General features: G+C 39.0%; 1 protein-coding gene across 1 annotated transcript in view; it reads right to left on the bottom strand.

Moving 5' to 3' along the window:
* Window positions 1-25,198, bottom strand: part of LOC126260846 (laminin subunit alpha) — a 405,465-nt gene that overhangs the window by 35,185 nt on the left and 345,082 nt on the right. The window contains exons 46-48 of the mRNA XM_049958250.1: window positions 17,901-18,182; window positions 15,579-15,792; window positions 11,345-11,677 (exon numbers count right to left, since the gene is read on the bottom strand). Coding sequence (XP_049814207.1) covers window positions 11,345-11,677; window positions 15,579-15,792; window positions 17,901-18,182 — 829 coding nt within the window. The remainder of the gene's footprint in view (window positions 1-11,344; window positions 11,678-15,578; window positions 15,793-17,900; window positions 18,183-25,198) is intronic.

The following is a 25,198-nucleotide window of genomic DNA, read 5'->3' as shown; positions in this document are numbered from 1 at the left end:
TTCAAACAAAAAGTTATTTCAAATTACTTTAAAAACTGTTTGGAATGAAGTCACCAAAAGCAGCTGCTTACTCAGTGACGTTTATACTAGTTAATGATTCTTACTACATCAGTGAGTTTGAAGTTATTTTGCTAATCTTGGGCATAAATTATATTTAGGTTGATCAGTTTCAACGTTTTACATTTTTTATGTTTAGGTATGGCTAACATTTTCTTTTACCTGTTACAGGAGCATTATACCAGCAGAAGTCAGCGATATTTGATCCTGCTCTGGTCTGTGTGCTGGGGCCGGAGGGGCTTCAGAATAATTAAATTTTAAATTAAAACAATTTTAAACACTTTGAAAATAAAATTTTTTAAACATAGCCTACATGTCTTGATAATTTTTTTTCACACCATTTCCATTCTGATATTTATTTAATTAATTAGGTTCAATAAATTCAGATTAATAATTATGTAGCTTAAAACAAGCTGTAAATACCAGGCTGTATTCCACGTGTGTAGATACAGCTGGAGCCAAACTTGATAAGTCAAGCTTGAAATATAGCTTGAACTCTGCCAACTTTGATGTTTGTTTCAAGCTTGAATCCAACTAACAGGCCTGAATATTCCAGCTTTGATCAAGCTTATAAACTTGAACTTTACATCTGGAAACAAGTCTGAAACCGGCTTACTGTGCTATCTGGGCAAAGTTTCAGGAAGCTAATAATTTTTACCAGAGGTTTTTTCTTGCCTTAATAGAAACCTCGTTTTGTGCATTTGCTTCAATTCTTACAGGGAATTAGTAATTTTGTAGCACAACAAATTAAAAGATAATCAGCAGGCTTAGTTCAATACACTGCAACAGTTAAAATGTAGTCCCCTGTGAATGCTGTTCTTGAACACATGATGAGTTGGTTGACATTCGTAAGCAGCTGCAAATTGCTCTGACTGCTGTCAAACAATTGGCAGCTGCTGTGAATCAGTGAGGTAAAAGAGCTTCCACGAGTTGTGTACCTGTGGTACAGGTATTAAAGGTACACCAAATACTATCTTCTCCTGTGCATCCTGTCATCTCTGTAAATATGGGAGCTGTCAAAACTTGACCACCTGACTACGAGTGGTGTTTCAGCGGTAGATCTAGACATCCTTTATGCGGTAGATGGTGACCAGGGAGTACTCAAGGTGTCATACCGATCCCCCAACCCAATAAGTTCAAGATTCTTTCTTTCACTGAAAATGAAACTGAAACTAAGCTAGTTGGACTCATGTCACCTGTTTTGGGGAAACCTGTTCTGTCCAGTATCAAGAGGAGGCAAAGGCAAAAGGGTAGAAGTCTACTAATCATTGGCAGCTCAAACGTGTGGCAAATAATGGTACCGCTTAGGAAAATGGCAGCAACAGACAGGAAAGTATGCCAGGTGCACTCAGTGTGTATGCTGGAGGACTCATTCAACATGTTCAAGAGGCTATTCCGACAGCCACTCTGGGAACAAAGTCTACCCAAATGCATATTGTGGCACATGTTGTAACAAAATGGTTCAAATGGCTCTGAGCACTTTGGGACTTAACATCTGAGGTCATCAGTCCCCTAGAACTTAGAACTACTTAAACCTAACTGACCTAAAGACATCACACACATCCATGCCTGAGGCAGGATTCGAACCTGCAACCACAGCAGTCGCACGGTTCCAAACTGAAGCACCTAGAACCGCTTGGCCACTGCGGCCAGCCATGTTGGAACAAATGATGCCTGTCATCTGAGCTCTGAGGTCAAGCTTGGATCATTCCAGCGACTGGCAAAGGGTTTTTTTATTTTTTTAGATTAGGCAACTCTTGATCCAATCCATATAACAACAGTTGTAGGAATCCCTGAAATATCAGTGTAAGATCGAAAGAAATGCCTGCCAGAGGTGAAAGTATTTAAAACCTAGTGGTTAAATGCCAAAGCATTTGCAGCAAAGGGCCAGAGTCTGAAGTGCTCCTGAAGAGCAGCAAAGTTCACATATTACTACGTACAGAAAGCTGGTTGAAACCTGAAACTGATGGAAGTGAGATTTTTGGGGAAATTTTAATTGTATATCAAAAGGAAAGGCTAATGGGAAATGGAGGTGGTGTATTTGCCACAGCAGACAAGAAACTTGAATCCACTGAGATAGAAATTGAAGCTGTATGTGAGATTGTTGGGGCAAAACTCAGTATGAGAGGTGGGCACAAAATAGTAACTGGATCCTTCTATCACCCACCAGACTCATCTCCTGTTGTAACCAAAAACTTTACACAAAATCTCAGTTTACTTGTACATAAGTTCCCCAATCATAGCATAATCACTGGTGGAGACTTTAACAATCCAGCAATCAATTGAGAAAATTACAGTTTTGTTAGTGGTGGGCATGATAAGACATCTTGTGAAACATTACTTAATGCCTTCTCTGAAAGTTACCTTGAACAGAGAGTTCAGAACGCCATCCACTATAGAAATATATTGGATCTAATGGCAACAAATAGACATGACCTCTTTGAGGATGGTCAAATCAAAACTTGTATCAGTGACCAAAATGCAGTTGTGGCAACAATGATTACCAAAGTACAAAGGACAACTAAAACAAGCAGAAAGATATATATGTACAGTAAACTGCATAAGAAGTCAGCAGTGTCATACCTCAATGAGGAACTTGAAACTCTCAGCACAGGGCAGGAGCATGTAGAGTAACTACAGCTCCAGGTTGGTTGGTTGGTTGGTTGGTTTGGGGAAGGAGACCAGACAGCGAGGTCATCGGTCTCATCGGATTAGGGAAGGACGGGGAAGGAAGTCGGCCGTGCCCTTTGAAAGGAACCATTCCGGCATTTGCCTGGAGCGATTTAGGGAAATCACGGAAAACCTAAATCAGGATGGCCGGATGCGGGATTGAACCGCCGTCCTCCCGAATGCGAGTCCAGTGTCTAACCACTGCGCCACCTCGCTCGGTCTATAGCTCCAGGTTAAAAGAATAATTAACCATGCACTGGATATATATGTATAACAGTTCATAATTGGAAGGACCCTCCATGGCACACAGTCACTATAAAGAAACTTCCAGGATAACACACAACTGCATAATAGATGTAAAACACAGCATACGGCTATAGAGAAAGAGATGCTGAAAAAAATATGCTTGGCTGTCAAAGAGAGCAATGCATGAAACCTTCAATGACTACCACAGCGGAATATTGTCAAATGATCTTTCATAAAACCCACAGAAATTCTGATCATATGTAGAGGCTGTTAGTGGTACTAAAGTTAGCGTCCAGTCTCTAATGACAGAGACAGAAACTGAAATTGTGGGAGAACTGCCCCAATTTAATCCTCATACCACTGACAATGTCAGTGACATCAGTATTAGCGTCAGTGGCATTGAGAAAATGATAAAATCGTTAAAATTGAACAAAGCACCATGGCCCAATGGAATGCTTATCAGATTCTATACTGGGTTTGCAGCTGAGTTATCCCCTCTTCTAACTACACTTTATTGTAGATCCCTCAAACAAAATACCATGCCCAGTACCTGGAAGGAAGCATAGGTCACACCCATTTACAACAAAGACAGTAAAAGTGATCCACAAAACTACCACCCAGTACTCTTGACATTGATTTAAACAATGGAAAATCCAGGATGGAATGTAAAAATATTACGAAAAGCTTCAGTAGCCAGAGACTGTGGTCATTTTGTGTGAATCATGTTTGCATGAGTGTGTGTGTGTGTGTGTGTGTGTGTGTGTGTGTGTGTGTACAAGGTGTGATTGGAAAGTTTTAAGAATGGGCTTGTAATTGCACAATGGTGGTACTTACATGCTACTGTGATGCATCTCCTTCAAAATAGTCCCCTCCTGATTGAACACACCAACTCCTATGGTGTTTCCATTTTTGGAAACATTCCTGGAATTTTTTTTTTTTTTTTTTTTTTTTTTTTTTTTTCTGGAGTGTGTTAAGTACGCTCTCTGTATTTGCCTCGATGTCTTCAATTGAGTCAAATTGCTTCCCTTTCAGTGAAAATTTCAGTTTAGTAAACAGATAGAAGCCTGCAGGAGCCAAAACAGGGGAATATGGTGGTTGTGGAAGCACAGGGATTTTGAATTTGGTCAAAAATTCAACGATAGAGAAGGCATGATGAGCTGGAGCGTTATCATGGTGTAGCACCCAACACCTGTCGTTCCACAATGCAGGCCTTTTCTACCACACCTTTTCACACAAACGCTCAAGGACACATTTGTAGTAATCCTGGTTAATTGTCTGTCCTCCAGGGGTAAACTCGTGATGCACAATACCAGTAGAATCGAAAAATATCACCAACATTTTCCTCACCTTCAACCGACTTTGCTGTGCTTTTTTTGGTTGGTGATCCTGGAGTCTTCCACTGCCAAGACTGCACTTTGGTTTAAGGATCATATTCATATACCCAAGATTTGTCACCTGTAATTACCCTATTTAACAAATCTGAGTCATTTTAGTCCAATTAATCAGTTGTTGGCACACCTCAAGTCAGTATTGTCTCTGGTCACTTCACAACACTTTTGGAATGAATTTTGCTGACACTCAGTGCATAGAAACTTAAATTAAGTCCATCAGCCATCTCCCTAATTGTCTAAGCACACTAAGTCACGAACTTTCACAACATTTTCATTCATTTTTGAGGTGGAAGGATGACCGGACCATGGTTCATCTTCAAATGATTCACGGCCATTTTTAAATCTGTTGAACCAGACAAAAACATTTGACTGACTCATAAAATTATCTCCTAAAGATATTTTTAACAGTTTGTAAGTCTCAGAAGCTGATTTCCTGGTTTTAAAACAAAATTTCACACAAACTGGTTGCTCCGTTTTTACGTCCATTTTCACGCAGATAGGATCCGGCAACAAACCCTAACAGACCTGAACTCAACCAGCTGCCACAATTAACTGAATAAAGGAAACGCAGTTTCCTGTCAGAGGGCGTTCAAGGACAAGGCAATTACTTACTCCCCACCCTCCGTGTACCTGCCCGCTAAACCAGTAAGCAGTAGCGGAGGCATTCTTAAAACTTTCCAATCACATCTCGTATATTGTCTATTTTTAACAATGGCCTTATTGGCTGAAAGCTCCCTTTCTGAAAGTCTTTTTGTTGTGCCTATTTGTGGCTCAGCATCTTCAGTGTATGGTGAGTAGCAACTATTCTTGACAATGATTTGTTGAACAATTTTAGCACATATTCTAAGCTCAGACATACCTCAGTATACTGAGGTATCTTGACCAGAATGACCTCCTGCACATCAACCAGCATGAATTCTGAAAACATCAATCATGTGAAACTCAACACACACTATTCCCACATGACATACTGAAAGCTTTGAATCAAGGCAGTCAGGTAGATGCAGTATTTCCTGTTTAGCAGAAAGCACTTGACTCAGTACCACACCTAAGCTTATTGTCAAACGTTCGATTGTAAGAGGTATCAAGCGAAATTTGTGACTGGATTGAGGAAGGGGTATCAAGTGAAATTTGTGACTGGGTTGAGGACTTTTTGGTAGGAAGAACCCAATATGTTATTTTGGATGGAGAGTCATTGCCAGATGTGAGAGCTAACTGCGGGTGAGCCCCAGGAAAGTGTGTCGGGACCCTTGCTATTCCCATTGTATATTAATGACCTTGCAGATAATATTAATAATAACCTCAGACTTTTTGCAGATGATGCAGTTATCTACAATTAAGCACTGTCCGAATGAAGTTGCATAAATATTCAGCAAGATCATGGTAAGATTTCAAAGTGGTGCAAAGATTGGCAACTTGTCTTAAATGTTCAGAAATATAAAATTTTGCACTTCACAGAATGAAAAAATATAATATCCTACAACTATAATATCCACAAGACACAGTTGTAATCGGCCAACTCTTACAAACACCTGGGTGTAACACATGAAATGGCATGATCGCATAAGCTCAATTGTGGGTAATAACATAAGCTCAGTTGTTGTTAACACAGATGGTAGACTTCAGTTTATCAGCAACACATGCAATCAGTGTACAAAGGTGATTGCTTACAAATCACTCATGCAACCCAGTCTAGGATATTGCTTACGTCTGTGGGACCCATACCAAATAGGAGTAACAGGGAATTTTGAACAGACACACAGAAGGACAGCACAAATGGTCACAGCTTTGTTTGACCCATGAAAGAATGTCACAGAGATGCTGAAGAAACAGAATTGGCAGACTCTTGAACACAGACGTAAACTATTCTGAGAAAGCCAATTCACAAAATTTCAAGAACTGGCTTTAAATGATGATTCTGCAAATACACTACAACTGCCTACGTATCACTCACATGTGGATCATTAGGACAAGATTAGAATGATTACAGAATGCACAGAGGCATGCAAATTATGAGTTTTCCCACACTCCATATGTGAATGGAATGGGAAGAAACTCAAATAACTGGTACTACGGGACATACCCTCTGCCATGCACTGCATGGTGGTTTCCTGAGTATAGATGTAGATAGTCCTCTTTGGTATGAATCCCATATACTTGAGCAATATTCTAGGATCAATCAGAGATGCAGCCTGCTGATATTATCATTCCACTTTGTATCCCTAAAAATTGTTATACTCTTTATGTGTACAATGTGACTGATTCCAATTGTGACTCACATATGTTGCAGTCATAAGATATTAAATTTGTTAATTTTGCAAAGTTCACAGTTTTATATTTCTGAACTTTTAAAGCAAGTCATCAATCTTTGAAAAATCACATGTTACATTTGTATTTTCATTAGTAGTTGATGTACCTTCATTCATGACATGCACAATTTCAGAGATAGTGCATCCATACAGTCACAGGCTTGCTTATGGAGGCCACCTGGGTTGGCCCCTGGCATGCTCTGGTGAGCCGCCAAAGAAACAGCATTATTTAAGCGATCACACATGAGTGATCAGCCTATTCTGTAACCTGTATTACTATGGTCCAGTCAATGTATTCAGTGTTACGCACAACTGGTCATTCATTGCATCTTACATGTTTCTCTATAAAGTACTACGTTCCATTTTCCGCATTTGTTCTTGCTACAGCGGTAGTCCAGTAGCAATAGTAGTGTAATTTCCATTTATTTCATAGGTGAATGTCTTTACATTTAGTGTATCACATCAGTTGGGTGACCAGAGAAGAGAGAAACAAGTTACTCTTACAATACCAAGCAACAGCAGCTGCTTAACATTTTTAAATTACTTTTTTGCATAATGCTGCCAGCTTTCAAATAGAAAATCTCTAAATTTTTCTATAATAATCATTCAGTAGGCCTCTCACACCTCATGTTTGGGTCATCTTACTTTTTCACTAATAGCAGCCTAACAGAGAACTCAAACATATGAAATATACCACACAAGATATGAGTAAGCACAATGCTTCCTCAGTTTTCTCCAAATACACTGCTTTTCCATTATTAGAAAAAAATGAAGAGCACTGGAAGTGACAAGTCATTCTGGTTTCTAGCAAACAGAGCTGCAGTGTGACAAAATGGGATGGACCTTAACAGAAAAGTGCTACATTTCATCAAGTTGCTGAAATTTTTTATAAATGAAACTTTGTTACACATAAAAATGTTGATCAGTGAACATTTTTTAAAAGTATGATCAAGATTATTAATATTTTATGAATTTTTTACAGCAATCATGCTTGAATATATCTAAAAAAAGCCAAGCATACACCACTCAACTTATAAATACAGATCAAGAAAATAATCTCACAGGAGATAAAATCTTTCCGCATTCACACTCACACACACCAGGGAAACACAGTTCATCAGTGTTGATCAGTGAACATTTTTTAAAAGTATGATCAAGATTATTAATATTTTATGAATTTTTTACAGCAATCATGCTCGAATATATCTAAAAAAAGCCAAGCATACACCACTCAACTTACAAATACAGATCAAGAAAATAATCTCACAGGAGATAAAATCTTTCCGCATTCACACACACACACACACACACACACACACCAGGGAAACACAGTTACTATCTTGTAACAATTTTATCCTGGTCTCACAATGTGAGCACCTCTTCCATCCTGGTCTGTTGATGAATTACAATGTAAAGTATTCAGTTCATCTGATGAAGATTCACTAAAAGATCAAAACCCGTCATGATACCATTTACATAAATTCTTGTTTCATACATGTATATTGATGCTACTGTTAATATGTTCAGGGACTAAACATATTAATAGTAGCATCACTAAACATGTATGAAACATTTATGTAAAAAGTAATCATGCTGCATTGTTAAATAGAGATATCCATAGCTATAACACAAGAAATAAAAATGATTATCACATTGAAGAACATTGGTTCAAATTAACTGACAACGAGCCTTTAAAAGCACAATGTTGTCTATACAACAGTTCGCCAAACTATAGAAAAATAATAGAAAACTTGCATTGTGTCAATTCTTAAGGGCCAAACTGCTGAGGTCATCAGTCCCTAGACTTCCACGCTATTTAAAATAGCTTAAACTAACTGATGCTAAGAACAACACACACACCCATGCCCGAGGGAGGACTCATACCTCCCACCAAAGTGTTAAAGAATATTATGAAGATCTTTTTAAAGATTGTTGTGTTTTAGAGGCTAGTTTTGAAGAAATCATTCATTTTACTGATACACTAGACTCTCATTAATCCGGCCCTCAGTAGTCCGGCCTCTCAGTAATCTGGCGCACATCCAAAAACAAGTGCACAATGAATTATCATGCAGAACAATGCTTAGTTAAACAATTATTTATATATTGTATATGAAATTGTAGCTTTCTTTACAGTTCAGAATCATGTCTTCTAAAAGGAAACTAGTTATGTTAGACCTCAAGCAGAAACTTGAAATTTTAGGTAAGTTAAATCGAGGTTCTACGCAGAAAGCCATTGCTGCCAAGTTCAATGTTGGACAAGCAACTATTTATGACATCAAAAAGAAAGAATATGTTGTTCGACAGTACTCAACACAAATGGATAGTGAGTTGGGAAAATGGAAGGTTATGCTAAAGAGTGAGAATGAAGAACTGGACGTAGCTGTTTATATATGGTTCATACAACAACGCAGTAAAGGAATTCCAGTCAGTGGCCCGATTATAAAGGAAAAAGCAGCTGCATTTAACAAACAACTTGGCAGTAGTAACTTGTTTGCAGCAAGTGAAGGTTGGCTATCAAACTGGAAAAAACTACATGGCATTTGGCAGCTGACAGTCACCAAGGAAAGTCACTCAACTAATGATAAGGATGCTGATGAGTTTGTAAGCACGATACAGAAGATAATAAAGGAAGAAGATTTAACTGCTGATGCCTTGTATAATGCTGATGAAACAGGACTCTTTTACAAGACACTTCCTTGAAAAACATTAGCTGCCAAGAATGAGAAGGAAGCTCGTGGTCACAAGCAACAGAAACAGCACGTAACATTAATTGTGTGCTGTAATGTAAATGGGAGTCATAAACTTCTGCTTATAGTGATCGGAAAATCCCAACATCCACTTTGTTTTCAACACACTGACTGCACTCTACCAGTGCAGTATTGCAATCAAAAGAAAACATGGATGGACAGACGAATATTCTCTCAGTGGTTCCATGAAATGTTTGTATCAGCAGCGAGAAGAGAGCTAAAGAAGAAAAAGCTTTCACTAAAAGCTATCCTTTTAATTGACAATGCTCCCAGTCATCCTTCAGATGTTTCTCTAAAGTCCGATAGTATACAAGCACTCTTTCCGCCACACAATGTGACAGCCCTAATTCAGCCCATGGATCAGGGAATTTTGGAATCAATTAAACATCATTATCAACATTCACTTCTCGTCTCCTTGCTGAACAGAAGTGAAAACCACTCTATCGAGATTATGCTGAAAGCATGGAAAGCAATTAACATATGTGATGTTGTTTTCCAAATGGCAGAAGCATAAAGTGAAGAGCGCTACCATAAATGAAGAGCTGGAGAAAATGGTGGCCATCCATTGATGCCAAGCTGGATCCAGTAGTGAGTGACAGTGATGAGCCAGTCAATTCGGAATTATCAATTACTTTGTACACTGACATGTTCCACAACCTTCCAGTAGGAGAAGAAATTAATGATGAAGATGTCACTAAGTGGCTGAATGAGGAAAACTGTGATACGGACCAGACTTTAACAGATGAAGAAATAATCAAAAGCGTGCAAGAAAGTAATGATGAAAGTGATGAAGAAGAGGACACAGGAGGTGAGAGCATGAAGATTTCTCACATTTTTGGTGTTGAAGCTGCCAAGGTCTTTCTGGAGTACATTATGCAACAACCAGATAAATGCAGTACTGATGTAATGCTTGTACAGCAGTTGCTTGATAAAGCATGCCACCATCATGTATCATCATTGGACAGTTAAAAATTAGGGACATATTTTATAGTGAGAGATACAACTGTATAATTATGTACAGTATAACTCAAGGACTAAGTTTTCTTTAAAAATTAATGTATCTTTGGATTTAATAAAGTATAACCTCTACGTTTTAAACCTGTATCTTTCAATTTAATAAAGTACCGCACACTATATCCCCTATGTTTTGAAAATAAATAAAAAGCAAAATAAATGAATAAAATAAATTTCAGACACTCAATAAACCGCACTTCCTCTAATCCGGCACCCATATGTGCCAGGAATGGCCAGATTAGTGACAGTCTAATGTATATGCATGTAGCTGTATAATTTTGAAATTTGTAATTTTTCAAATGTCATATAAACCTGACGTGCCCAATACCATTTTACAGAATGGTCTGTGCTCATAAGTAAATAAGTTTGTGTGGTCTGAGGCAGAAAAGTAGAGGAAAGGTTTCTACGTTCAATTGAGCCATCTTGTTGTATTACAATAACAAAAATTCCAGGACGAAAACGCTTAATAATAATGAGGTGAGACAATCAATCACCTGAATCTAATCTATGGATGATACACGGACATGCATAACAGCACAGAGACATCACTGATGTTGAAGCTAACGCAGTGTCGATGTGTTTTGGTATCTGTGAGGCTGTGTGTGCAAACAAGTGTACTTAAACTGGAAAAAGAGCAATGGTTTGAAAGTCACAATCATCTCAGTTCTGTTAGTATTCCTCTCCTTTTTAATTTTTTGATATTGCAGTATCTTGGCAGCAAGTGAGCTATGAGAGATCTCTCTTTGGTTTTCATCTGTAAATTATATCATGTGTAATGCCATTCAAAATGTTGATAAGTTGTGTGTGTGTTTTCATTCCACAAACTTATGTATCAGACCATTTTCTGTAACTGTGAAACAAATACACTGAGTCTCATAAATCATGCTGGATATGAGTTTTAGATAATTACCCGAGCAGGACACCCAGCAGTAACTCCAAATGCACCTGTATTTTGACTGAGATCAACAGGTGTTCCTTCAATTTGGACATGATCTATACATCCATCAAAGTCAACATTTGTGACAGATACAATATTATGTTCTCCTGGATAGCCTCCAAAGTATAAGTTGTCCCAAAACTTCAGATCCTTTGCTTTCTCTGGTGCTTTGCCCTGGAATATCTTCTCTCCATCTACCTTCAGAACACCATCCTGGTGGTAACGTATTGCACCAACAGTGTGCCAGTTTCCATCATTGTACGTTTTTGGTGACTCTATGCTGAGTAGGCCAGGTCCTAAATTGAACTGTAGAAACAAGTAACATAGATATACTTTTGTTCTAAGAAACACATTTAAATTGTATGTTTATTATTATCAACTGCAAAAGTGTTCAATTAATGAAAACCATACAGTATATGTCATAGACAAAACTTCTTATATGCTAAATTAAATTTATACTTATACCATAAAAATTAGATATTGATCATTTGTAAACTGTGAATAGAAGGTAGCATGTTTAAACTCTACTTCTTCTTCCTTTTTCCCCTTGGAACACAAACATCATTCCAAAAATAAAATAATGAAATAATGACATTGTCAAGTTTTAAAAACAACTAAGAAACTACAATGCTTTGAGAAGGGGCTCAGTTCTCTCTTTAGGTGAGATATCCTGTACCTCCACATTCATGCGACATGCAGTGCCTCATCATAAGTTACATCCAAAAAAACTAACTATCCTGGCATTTCATTTATAAATTGGTGGAGTTGTACAATTAGGGCATGCTGATATTTAACTCTCAAATTTATATTGGTAGAAATAAGAATGTACAGCAAAAGTTTACAGGCTGTTACTGCCAAGATATCTACAACCATGTGTTTGGTAGCCTGAAGAACATTCCTGGCAATTAATCATTTGAACCAGACCTGATGTCACAGCTCAACATATATTACTCACCAGTGGCACTCTTTGTAAGGTGGGCACAACATACACTCCTGGAAATGGAAAAAAGAACACATTGACACCGGTGTGTCAGACCCACCATACTTGCTCCGGACACTGCGAGAGGGCTGTACAAGCAATGATCACACGCACGGCACAGCGGACACACCACGAACCGCGGTGTTGGCCGTCGAATGGCGCTAGCTGCGCAGCATTTGTGCACCGCCGCCGTCAGTGTCAGCCAGTTTGCCGTGGCATACGGAGCTCCATCGCAGTCTTTAACACTGGTAGCATGCCGCGACAGCGTGGACGTGAACCATATGTGCAGTTGACGGACTTTGAGCGAGGGCGTATAGTGGGCATGCGGGAGGCCGGGTGGACGTACCGCCGAATTGCTCAACACATGGGGCGTGAGGTCTCCACAGTACATCGATGTTGTCGCCAGTGGTCGGCGGAAGGTGCACGTGCCCATCGACCTGGGACCGGACCGCAGCGACGCACGGATGCACGCCAAGACCGTAGGATCCTACGCAGTGCCGTAGGGGACCGCACCGCCACTTCCCAGCAAATTAGGGACACTGTTGCTCCTGGGGTATCGGCGAGGACCATTCGCAACCGTCTCCATGAAGCTGGGCTACGGTCCCGCACACCGTTAGGCCGTCTTCCGCTCACGCCCCAACATCGTGCAGCCCGCCTCCAGTGGTGTCGCGACAGGCGTGAATGGAGGGTCGAATGGAGACGTGTCGTCTTCAGCGATGAGAGTCGCTTCTGCCTTGGTGCCAATGATGGTCGTATGCGTGTTTGGCGCCGTGCAGGTGAGCGCCACAATCAGGACTGCATACGACCGAGGCACACAGGGCCAACACCCGGCATCATAGTGTGGGGAGCGATCTCCTACACTGGCCGTACACCACTGGTGATCGTCGAGGGGACACTGAATAGTGCACGGTACATCCAAACCGTCATCGAACCCATCATTCTACCATTCCTAGACCGGCAAGGGAACTTGCTGTTCCAACAGGACAATGCACGTCCGCATGTATCCCGTGCCACCCAACGTGCTCTAGAAGGTGTAAGTCAACTACCCTGGCCAGCAAGATCTCCGGATCTGTCCCCCATTGAGCATGTTTGGGACTGGATGGATCGTCGTCTCACGCGGTCTGCACGTCCAGCACGAACGCTGGTCCAACTGAGGCGCCAGGTGGAAATGGCATGGCAAGCCGTTCCACAGGACTACATCCAGCATCTCTACGATCGTCTCCATGGGAGAATAGCAGCCTGCATTGCTGCGAAAGGTGGATATACACTGTACTAGTGCCGACATTGTGCATGCTCTGTTGTCTGTGTCTATGTGCCTGTGGTTCTGTCAGTGTGATCATGTGATGTATCTGACCCCAGGAATGTGTCAATAAAGTTTCCCCTTCCTGGGACAATGAATTCACGGTGTTCTTATTTCAATTTCCAGGAGTGTATTTATGAATTCAGTATAGTATTTCTAATGAAAGTAATTGCAATATCTCTGGACAAATAGTTGGACTCTGCCAAACTGCATGAGATGCCACTGCAGTGCACTAGAAGAATTCATGCAGGATAATTTGACAGTTTGAGCTAAATGTAACTTAGCATGAGATTTTTTCCTTATAAAAAAACTGTTTTATTAGCAGCACATTGCTGATAGCATCAGGTCTCTGTTTTTGGTGAAATTTTAGTACAAATGTTTGACATGACTCCCGTACCTGAATCAAATGATTTAGATTATGTATTTTTTGTGATTATTAGGGAAAAATGTGAAGTGCACACAAGTTTTGCTGTTAGCTGTAGCTATTCTTTAAAGACACAGTGGATAGTTCCGATCACTTATTCACTTGCTTGCCTACATGAAAACTGCTACTAGCTGCCAGACAGCTTAGATAATGATTTCTGTACTTCGGAGGTCATGCCTCTGGTAATTGTTTAGAATTTTGCATGAATCTTGTTCAGCGCTGCCTCATGCTTACTGCAACAAAATTTCATTATGTGTCACATTTATTTTTATTGTGTTTCAACAAATATATGTTTCTGCAAACAAAATTGTGAATGAGGAACTTACTCTATGACTGCACATCAGACTGCTGAATGGAACAAGAGATTCAGAAGCTAGTGTGGTAGCAAGAAAAGTGTCATGCACAAAATGAAATCCACTTCCAGCAGCAACTAGCTCTCCAACATGTTCTACAGCATGAGAACTGCCAGATTTAGCAAGATGAACATCACTAGTAATGACTGGCAGTGCAGAAGCAACAGCATGCATCACCTGCCCCAGCATTTCCTCCTCTAGAATTTGTATCATTTGAAGAGATTAAAGAAGATTTGTGATCAAATATTGATTGTCCCTGACAGTATTCTGATTTGTTACTGGTAACTTACCCTCAAAGTCAGAAAGCTTTTTACATCATTTCCACTACAGTTTTTCCTCTGTTGCATAAACTAGCTACTCCAACACATCCTATATCTACGTCTTTTGAGAGAAAATGTAACCTGCTTTGTTCCCATTTCCAGATCAAAACCACTGAAACTAGGCTTAAATTTCACAAAAGCACAAAAAGCACTTAGCTCACTGTAACAGACTCCAAACTCTAAGTGCTTTCACTTGCAAACAATGTCATAATTCATATGCATTTTTCTTTTTCTGACATGAGTCTTGTTCTGGAGGAAAATGGAAAAATATAACAAATGAACACTGAAATTAATATATGCACATCTGAAAGAAATGCTTTCTGTGCTGAAGCAGTTGTAGCCTAAAGAAAATTACATATCAGTTCTAGTGATTAGGAAAGGTACAATTTATGACTCTATATAATTCCTATTGTGTTGGTACTGCTTTGTTCACAATTAAAGTGGGAACAGCATGTAAAGACTACATAGTAACATAATCTCCCATGCTATGCCCTCTGAACTCTTCCATCAGTATACAATTTTTCATATATCAGATCAGTATATTGTGCTTATATTGAGTTTGTAAATACTGAGTTGACTTCATAATACTACTGCAAGCAAATAATTTAAAAAAATGTTCCCTTTGTGGAAAGATCCCACACCAAAGAAAAGGCTAAGCAAATAAACAGTGTACCACATTTACCGCATTTGGTACTTTAAGTAAAAAAAAAACACACCATCAGTGAAAATGGGGGTTGAGAGGCTACTCTAGGAATTTGTGAACAGGGTAACACATAGCACACAGTAACCTTTTAAGAAGCTGTTCATACTTATAAGAGGTCATGTACTTACCTGGTACAGGACACTTCCATTTCTCAGCTCTATTGACAAGAAAGATTTGCTTCCTCTGCCAACCAAAAACAAAAGACCATTTTTAGCAAATGTTTTGAAACTAAGCTGTATGTCAGACTGTTGCTTCAGGCTGTAAGACTTGCCAGCCACCTGTACATATCCACTACCATCAAATCTATATCCAGTACTTTGCTGCAGGTTCACAAGTTTGTCTCTGTAAGAAGAATCATTTTATAAACATTTATGTATTGTTCACAATTATAACACATCACAAATACTTTCAAATAATTCTGAATACAACACACACATAACATTTAATGTATAATTAGACTGGCATTCAGTTCATTTGTTAATGAGGTAAATTGTATCTATCCTTGTTTTATTTTGATCTGATGATTGTTATGGCCAAAACATATCTTAAGAAATGATAACTACACTGTGGCAAAGAAAAATTTCAATGTGTTCCACCATGATCCCATCTTGTGCCAATTAGTATCATGGGAGTTATTTCCTGAAGTCTCAACTCAAGTCCTATCATCCTGCCCCTTCTTCTTTGTAGTGTTTTCCATATGTTCCTCTTTTCATCGATTCTGTTGAGAACCTCCTTATTCCTTATCTTATCGGACCAAGTAATTTTCAACAACCTTCTACAGCACCACGCTTCAGTTTTCTTCTTTTCTCATCCTATGCAGTACATTAGTCTGCCTCAAATATTTGAAATAATAAATTAAGAAGTGAAACAAGAACTAACTTCTTAGACAGGGATGATAATATTAATTAATTCACACATATAGACACAATGTATTTGTTGCTGTGGAAGCTGATGTAGTGAGTTGTCTTTTGTTACAAATATTCAGTTCCTTTACAGGAGGCATTAACTATGGGAACACATTCAGTTTCTCTTTAAGTGTGTGTTAAAATATTCTGTTTCATACAACAGTGTACAAGCACCTTGCACATGAATTATTAATCTCAGGCATAGCCATAACAGTTTAGAAATCCTAATTTTGGCGTAAATGTTTAGCCTCAATTAAGTTGTTTATAGTTGCAGGTGACAAACTGTAAAGAAAAACCGTCACTGTAAAAATGCAATACAGCAGGAAAACCACACCATGTGGTAAGAAGGTATGAATACACAATTTTACGTTCTCTTCAGAATCCTGTAATTATGATTTAGAAACTAATATTTATATGTATTTAAAAAGTAAAGAACATTGCTTATGTTTAGCAGCCATAATAATTAAAAAAAACACTGATGATGCTGCAACTGCAGTGAAACGTGTCGAGGACAAAAAACAAAATTGTGTTTTGCTAAAGGAGGACCCCACTCAAAAACATATGTTATTGTTAAAGCAAACACAGACAAAAGAGCTTCAACATCATTATGATTGTAGATATTTGTTGCATAGCCATTATGTCATTGTCTAATGCATGTTTCTGTACCTAACATTTCATCCCCTAATGCTGGAGACATCATCAGAGGCTATAAAGACTCAAACATAAACAAGCTCAGCGAGTCTAATTGTTTATACATGTCCACGCAAAGGACATATGCCAATCACTTACCGCAAAAGAAGTAAAACAACATTAACGATCTACTTATACAAAACAAAAGCAATTCTCTGGGCAACATGAATAAATAGGCAGCAGCAGATAATGCACTGGGCCAGGGAAGCATCAAATTCATTTCTCCAATACTATATTTCTATCATTACTATGCTAGGATCTACAGAAAGGCCAAAGAAATTCAAGCACAAAAATAACTTTCATAGACAGGAAGAAGGACTGGAATTAATATGAGTTATGGCACTTAGTGCTACATAAATCAAAAAGATTCAAATCTTCCACACTACAAGCTCCATAGCACTACAAGCTCCATAGCACAACTCCATGCTCTCAGGAAGTGGTCTGATGATGTCATCATGTGAGCATTTTGCAAGTACATACAAATAGCTTGGTTTATTGAGTTTGTTTAAGATTGCATGCAGCCTCTGATGATGAGTCCAGCATTAAAAGATGAAACCTCAGGCTAGAAACATGCCATAGAGCAACCTATTGTCCATATAACAAAAATCATCAAGGATGTTAATACCAACAGTGAAGGCCTACAGTATGTGATCCAACACACTGCCCATTAAGCTTTATAATCAGGCCTGTCCAATAACAATGTGTCTAAAATTATTTGTTTGGTACATAAAAAGACAAATGAATCTAACTGCATATCTATGAAATTCAACTGGTTGCTTATGTTTTCTTATCTTATTATTAATCTGATGTGAGATCCAAAACAAGAATATTGTTTGGTAGTAAAGTTACAATCACCTTTCTTTTGCTCCACTAATTTTGTCTGCATCTATAAAATTCCAGAGAGAAACTGGAGTATCTCCAATCACAAGGCCTTCTATTTCTCCATCAAATGATGCGGTTTGTATTGCAGGCTGCATCTCAAAGTCTGCTGGATAACCACCAACAAATATTTTTGACTGCTCTTGATCAAGATTTAAGATAGAATGTGTGCCAGTGAGAACTGCTTCTTTCTCATACACTTCTTCTTGTCCACCAGGACCTTCGTGGCGTATAATTAGCTTAACTATAAGGCCAGTCCTGAAAGCATATTGAATAAATGAAATTTCTTTCAGGTAACTGACAATGTCAAACAAAACAAAAGGTATTAATATTAAATTATGATGTACAGTGACGAAACATACCTGTAATATCAGAATGCAATACTTGTATAATTTCCTCATCAAATCTTTCCTGCAATTTCTGACTCATTTACTTAACACTAATAATATTTCAGCTACCTCATATTGTGAAGTGCAACATCGAACAATAAACTTCAAGAACAAAAAAGAATGTTAGAATGTAAGTCAATTAAAATATGTGCAATCAGTTTTGGGTTATTAATTACACAACGAATGGACACAATGTAAGAAAAGCACTACATAGTCACCCTCTTTATCTCGAGTAACAAGTGACATTAAAGAAAAATTAATCACTGCTAACAAAAGTTGAATTGAATTGAATTTTATTTTGCCCTGTATGATTACATGGTGTACAGTGAACATACATATAATATAGGACATGTCAAAGATTCAAAAACCTTCATTATCACATCAACACTGTAAAATTCCTTTTCCACCAGATAGTGTTTTAGATTCTTCAAAAATGTAGTGTCAAGTACATTGTCATGCAGTTTTCTAGGCAGAGTTTGTGACAAAGCAAGCTGGGATATTTTTACTTCCCCTCTTGTTTTGCCATCTGCCTCCTTAAAATTCATTTTATCAATTTTGACTAATTACTATTAATATACATGATTATAATCTACGTTTTCATAAAAGAGAAAGGTTGGCCCTCAGTCTTAAAGAATATACCACCAGGTCTAATTTTGTGCTTAGTTGTATGTATATAATTGGTTTTCTAATTTATTTTGACTATTCCTAGTTAATATCTTTTGTTATAGGGTGAAATTAGTAATTGTTTTGTAAAACGGAAACGGAAGATCTTGGAAGAAGAGCGGGAGAGGAGAAGAGAAAGAATGAAAAGAGGTTCTGGGAGAAGAAGAGGAAAATGCAGTCCACAAACGGGCTACCCGTGGTCCTACAGAGGATGTAACGCAAGAAGAAGAAGAAGAAGAAGAAGAATTCTATTGTTGACTTAAAAACAAATATAATTTCTGCACTAATTATAAACATTTGGAGGAACAACTAATAGTATTCTTAAAGGATCTACAAGCGTTGGAACTTAAATAGTGGCAACTATTTATTCACAACCAATGCAAAAAAGTTACATGTTTGCTCCTGTTACTGTACTCCAAAGTAGTCACCAGCATTGTGTAGAACCTGTTGCCAGCAATGTGGAAGGCATAGTATACCGTTAGCAGAGCCTGTTCTGTTGATGGTGTGAATGGAGTGGTCTACTGCCTGTTGAATCTCTGGAACAGTTCTGAAGCAAATGCCACAAAGTGGTTCCTTCATCTTCGGAATCAAATCAAAGTCACAAGAACTTAAGTTCGGGGAGTACGTTGGATGGTACTTCCCAGTCCCATCGACCAAACAGAGCAGCCACAGCTTGTGCTGTACATGCCCGAATATTGTCGTGCAAAATGATGGGTGGGTTGCACAGAGTCACCGCTTCTTTCGCAGAGCTGGTTGCATGTGATGCTCCGAAAATGAACAGTAATGCTGTGCATTGACAGTCTGCCATGGAGGAACGTAATGCGTTAGGATAACACCATCACAATTGTACATGAGAATTGGCATAACTTTCGTCATACTGGGGCTACTTTCGACTTCGTGGTGACCCATAATGACACCATTCGTTGGATTGGCATTTCACTTTTGGCTCGTACGATGTGGCACATCTCATCCAATGTTATGATACGACCTCTCCTTCGCACTCATAGCACTCCAAGTGCATATGAGCAGCGTCATAACGCATCCATTTCTGCATTTTGGTCAAGTCATGCAGAACCCATCGTGGCACAATTTTTCGTTTCCCCAGGCGTTCCTTCAGGACGCAAAGCACAGCCGTATGCACTAATCCGGTTTCATGGGAGAGCTCGCAAATTGTATGGCGTCGATCACTGTCCACTAATGCGAGAACAGCATGCACTTCCTCTTCATAGATGCTAGGATGATCTGCCCAATGCACGTCTGACACAGTTTGCCAACCTTCGTTGAAGGCTTTTACCCAAGGTGCCACAGTTCTGCACGGCAATGCTGATTCCCCATACACCTGAAGACCTTGATGACACTGTTGTGCTGTACAACCTCTGGTACATTTAATCTTGATACAACTCCTTTGTTCCTGTTTCAAAAACATAGTGACACCGTTACGTTGGACTGCTCACTCAAAAGTGACTGTTTCCCTCGATTGTGCCCATGCCAGTAACGTGGGACAGGCGACTCCATTTACTCGGAGGTAAGGCAGATATGTCAACAACATGTGCTATCAGCGACAATAGCAGATTCCATTGCATAGTGTCTCCACAGCAGTGTTACCACTATTTAAGTTCCAACCTATGTATTTGGCTCTATTTGAAAACATGTTAGCAAAGCCAGCTCTTGATTAATTCCAAAGTAATTAACAGTTTTGTCAAAAGTACTGTTTGCATAACGATGTCTGTTAATTTCATCATTTTAACAAATAATTTGGCCGAACTCTTGCAGTAAAAGAAACTGTTAAAAAGAAGCAATTTTTCAATGTATTCAGTTAATTTAATGAGTAATTTAATTATAATTTCTGTAAATTAAACACCGAACAGTGCATAGTTTCAGTGCCTACTATTGTGAGGAGATATAAGGGCCTGGTTTTGGGTCCCGAGACAGTCAGTCCCCGGCCGAATTTCAATCAAGAAATCTGTGTTGGTTAGAACAACAACAATGCATCAACCTAACCGTGAAATATGTTTCACACCAACAGGCCATGTGTTAAAGCATTGACAGTGCCTGTTCAATTTATTTGAAAGACTGTGAAATGTGTGGTTAGGTTTTTAATGCCCGTAGACGTTCAACAGTGAACTATTGTAACAGTATGTGGATATGTGCCTGCAACCTATTAATGAGGCTTATCAAAAGTTAAACAATACTGCACTGGTTATATAACTGTTTATTATTGGGGGGTTGTGAGCAGTGAAAGTATAGAACTGCGAAACGCAAATGTGCACCCGTCGGCTACATCATTTAAAGTAGTCAGGGTTGAACTTTCACCCCCTCCCCCACCATTTTTCAGCCAGTATAGCAACACAGTACACCGACACCAAGTGCAATCAATGATGAAATAAAGAAGGTGAACATCACATACAGTGAAAGTAAAGAATTGTGAAACGCATGTGTACAACTGTCAGCTATATCATTTACGTAGTCAGTGTCAAACTTCCACCCCTCTATTTTTCAGCCAGTATAGCAACACAGTATGCCGACACCGAGGATGAGCAACAAGATAATAAAGCAGGTAAATGTCACCTCTTAGTAATTTGATACCTGAGAACTTGGGTCCTTTTTCTAGCATCATCAGTCAGTGAAATGTGCCATTACCACTCCATACTGCAGGTATGGTTCGAAAAGTCCATGGTATACTGTTCACAGAAGCTGTTTATCTGCATACTGTGCTAGCTGCTCATTATAAATATGATGGAGCTGAGTTTGTTACACACAGAATTAAAATGTTGTTTCCATTTCAGCTTGTTATACACAGTAACACCTACAAATCTAATGGATTCTACTTCTTCTAGTCTTGTTTACCCACCTCTAAACCCATGTGCACAGCCTTCTCTTTATTTCTGAACACTGCATATAGAGTCTTTTTAAGGTTTATAACACATCCACTTTCCAGAAGTCATTGAGTTGTGATGTTTGCAGATATGTATGCTCTTCTCTCAAGTTGTGCCACAGTTTGGTCATTGTTCAGGATTGTCTTATCATCTACATGCGTTATTTTCTTCTCTTTCTCTTCAACATCTATGTCATTAACAAACAGATTAAACAGCAAAGGCCCCATTACCGATCCCTGTGGCACTCCATACTTGATGGTTTTGGCTTCTGACTAGATATACATCCCCTTTTGATACATATTGCTTCCTCTTGCATAGGTATGATTCTATCCACTTCACTGCTTCCCCTCAAATACCATAGTTTTCTAATTTTCTTATCGGTATTTCATGGTCAGTAGTGTCGAATGCTTTGGAGAGGTCCAGAAACATTGCAGATACAACTTGTTTTTCATCTAAGGACTGTATAATATATTCTGTCAGATTGGCAATTGCTGCTTCTGTAGATCCACCTTTCTGAAAGCTTGTTGTGATAGTATGAGAATTTTGTATTTGTCCAGATAATCAATTAATCTCTTATACATAAGAACCATGGACCTTGCCGTTGGTGGGGAGGCTTGCATGCCTCAGTGATACAGATAGCCGTACCGTAGGTGCAATCACAACTGAGGGGTATCTTTTGAGAGGCCAGACAAATGTGTGGTTCCTGAAGAGGGGCACAGCAGCCTTTTCAGTAGCTGCAGGGGCAACAGTCTGGATGATTGACTGATCTTGCCTTGTAACACTAACCAAAACAGCCTTGCTGTGCTGGTACAGCGAATGGCTGAAAGCAAGGGGAAACTACAGCCATAATTTTTCCCGAGGGCATGTAGCTTTACTGTATGGTTAAATGATGATGGTGTCCTCTTGGGTAAAATATTCCGTTCAGATCTCCGGGCGGGGAATACTCAATAGGACGTCGTTATCAGGAGAAAGAAAACTGGCATTCAATGGATTGGAGCATGGAATGTCAGATCCCTTAATCGGGCAGGTAGGTTAGAAAATTTAAAAAGGGAAATGGATAGGTTCAAGTTAGATATAGTGGGAATTAGTGAAGTTCGGTGGCAGGAGGAACAAGACTTCTGGTCAGGCAAATACAGGGTTATAAGTACAAAATCAAATAGGGGTGATGCAGGAGTAGTTTTAATAATGAATAAAAAAAATAGGAGTGCGGGTAAGCTACTACAAACACATAGTGAACGCATTATTGTGGCCAAGATAGACACGAAGCCCGTGCCTACTACAGTAGTACAAGTTTATATGCGAACTAGCTCTGCAGATGATGAAATAAAAGAAATTATTCAGATAGTGAAGGGAGACGAAAATTTAATAGTCATGGGTGACTAGAATTCAGTAGTAGGAAAAGGGATAGAAGGAAACATATTAGGTGAATATGGATTGGGGGTAAGAAATGAAAGAGGAAGCCAATTGTAAGACATTTCCAGGGGCAGATGTGGACTCTGATCACAATCTATTGGTTATGAACTGTAGATTAAAACTGAAGAAACTGCAAAAAGGTGGGAATTTAAGGAGATGGGACCTGGATAAACTGACTAGACCAGAGGTTGTACAGAGTTTCAGGGAGAGCATAAGGGAACATTGACAAGAATGGGGGAAATAAATACAGTAGAAGAAGAATGGGTAGCTTTGAAGGATGAAGTAGTGAAGGCAGCAAAGGATCAAGTAGGAAAAAAGACGAGGGCTAATAGAAATCCTTGGGTAACAGAAGAAATATTGAATTTAATTGATGAAAGGAGAAAATATAAAAATGCAGTAAATGAAGCAGGCAAAAAGGAATACAAACGTCTCAAAAATGAGATCAACAGGAAGTGCAAAATGGCTAAGCAGGGATGGTTAGAGGACAAATGTAAGGATATAGAGGCTTATCTCACTAGGGGTAAGATAGATACTGCCTACAGGAAAATTAAAGAGACCTTTGGAGAAAAGAGCATAACTTGTATGAATATCAAGAGCTCAGATGGAAACCCAGTTCTAAGCAAAGAAGGGAAAGCAGAAAGGTGGAAGGAGTATATAGAGGGTCTACACAAGGGCAATGTACCTGAGGACAATATTATGGAAATGGAAGAGGATGTAGATGAAGATGAGATGGGAGATATGATACTGAGTGAAGAATTTGACAGAGCACTGAAAGACCTGAGTCGAAACAAGGCCCCGGGAGTAGACAACATTCCATTAGAACTACTGACAGCCTTGAGAGAGCCAGTCCTGACAAAACTCTACCATCTGGTGAGCAAGATGTATGAGACAGGTGAAATACCTTCAGACTTCAAAAAGAATATAATAATTCCAATTCCAAAGAAAGCAGGTGTTGACAGATGTGAAAATTACCGAACTATCAGCTTAATAAGTCAAGGCTGCAAAATACTAATGCAAATTCTTTACAGACGAATGGAAAAACTAGTGGAAGCCGACCTCGGGGAAGATCAGTTTGGATTCCGTAGAAATATTGGAACATGTGAGGCAATACTGACCCTACGACTTATCTTAGAAGCTAGATTAAGTAACGGCAAACCTACGTTTCTAGCGTTTGTAGACTTAGAGAAAGCTTTTGACAATGTTGACTGGAATACTCTCTTTCAAATTCTAATGGTGGCAGGGGTAAAATTCAGGGAGCGGAAGGCTATTTACAATTTGTACAGAAACCAGGTGGCAGTTATAAGAGTCGAGGGACACGTAGAGGGAGACCAAGAGATGAATACACTAAGCAGATTCAGAATGATGTAGGTTGCAGTAGGTACTGGAGATGAAAAAGCTTGCACAGGATAGAGTAGCATGTAGAGCTGCATCAAACCAGTCTCAGGACTGCAGACCACAACAAGAACAACAACATAAGCATTTCCAGGATTTTTGAGAAACCTGATACCAGTGAAACTTGGCTGTAGTTGTTGGGGTCATCCTTATCCCCTTTCTTGTACCGTAATTACCTTCAGTTTTCTGGAAAAATTCCATCTCTGAGGGAGCTGTTTGCTATGTCCAGCAATGGTGAGATTATTTGTTCACTTACTTGCTTTGTTACATGATTCGATATTTCATCATCACCAGCTGAAAAATAAATATATGACAAATATTTACAATAGAAAATATGAGCAGTATAGTATCTGCAGAACTGTTTTTCCCCTGTATCTTTTTCATCAGACTACCAATTCAGTTGTCCAGGGTTCAGTCGTTGGTAGGGATGTTCGATGATCATCAGTGCTTGGAAAATATTGATGTTGGGTGTTTAAAAATTGATGTTTCAATATAGACAAGTCTTTGAAACTTCATAATGTCAGTGTTAAATACAAAATAT

The sequence above is a fragment of the Schistocerca nitens genome, chromosome 5, assembly GCF_023898315.1.
Source record: "Schistocerca nitens isolate TAMUIC-IGC-003100 chromosome 5, iqSchNite1.1, whole genome shotgun sequence".
NCBI lineage: Eukaryota > Metazoa > Arthropoda > Insecta > Orthoptera > Acrididae > Schistocerca > Schistocerca nitens.
The sequence above is the reverse complement of the archived record's forward strand: the minus strand, read 5'-3'. Positions and strand labels throughout refer to the sequence as shown.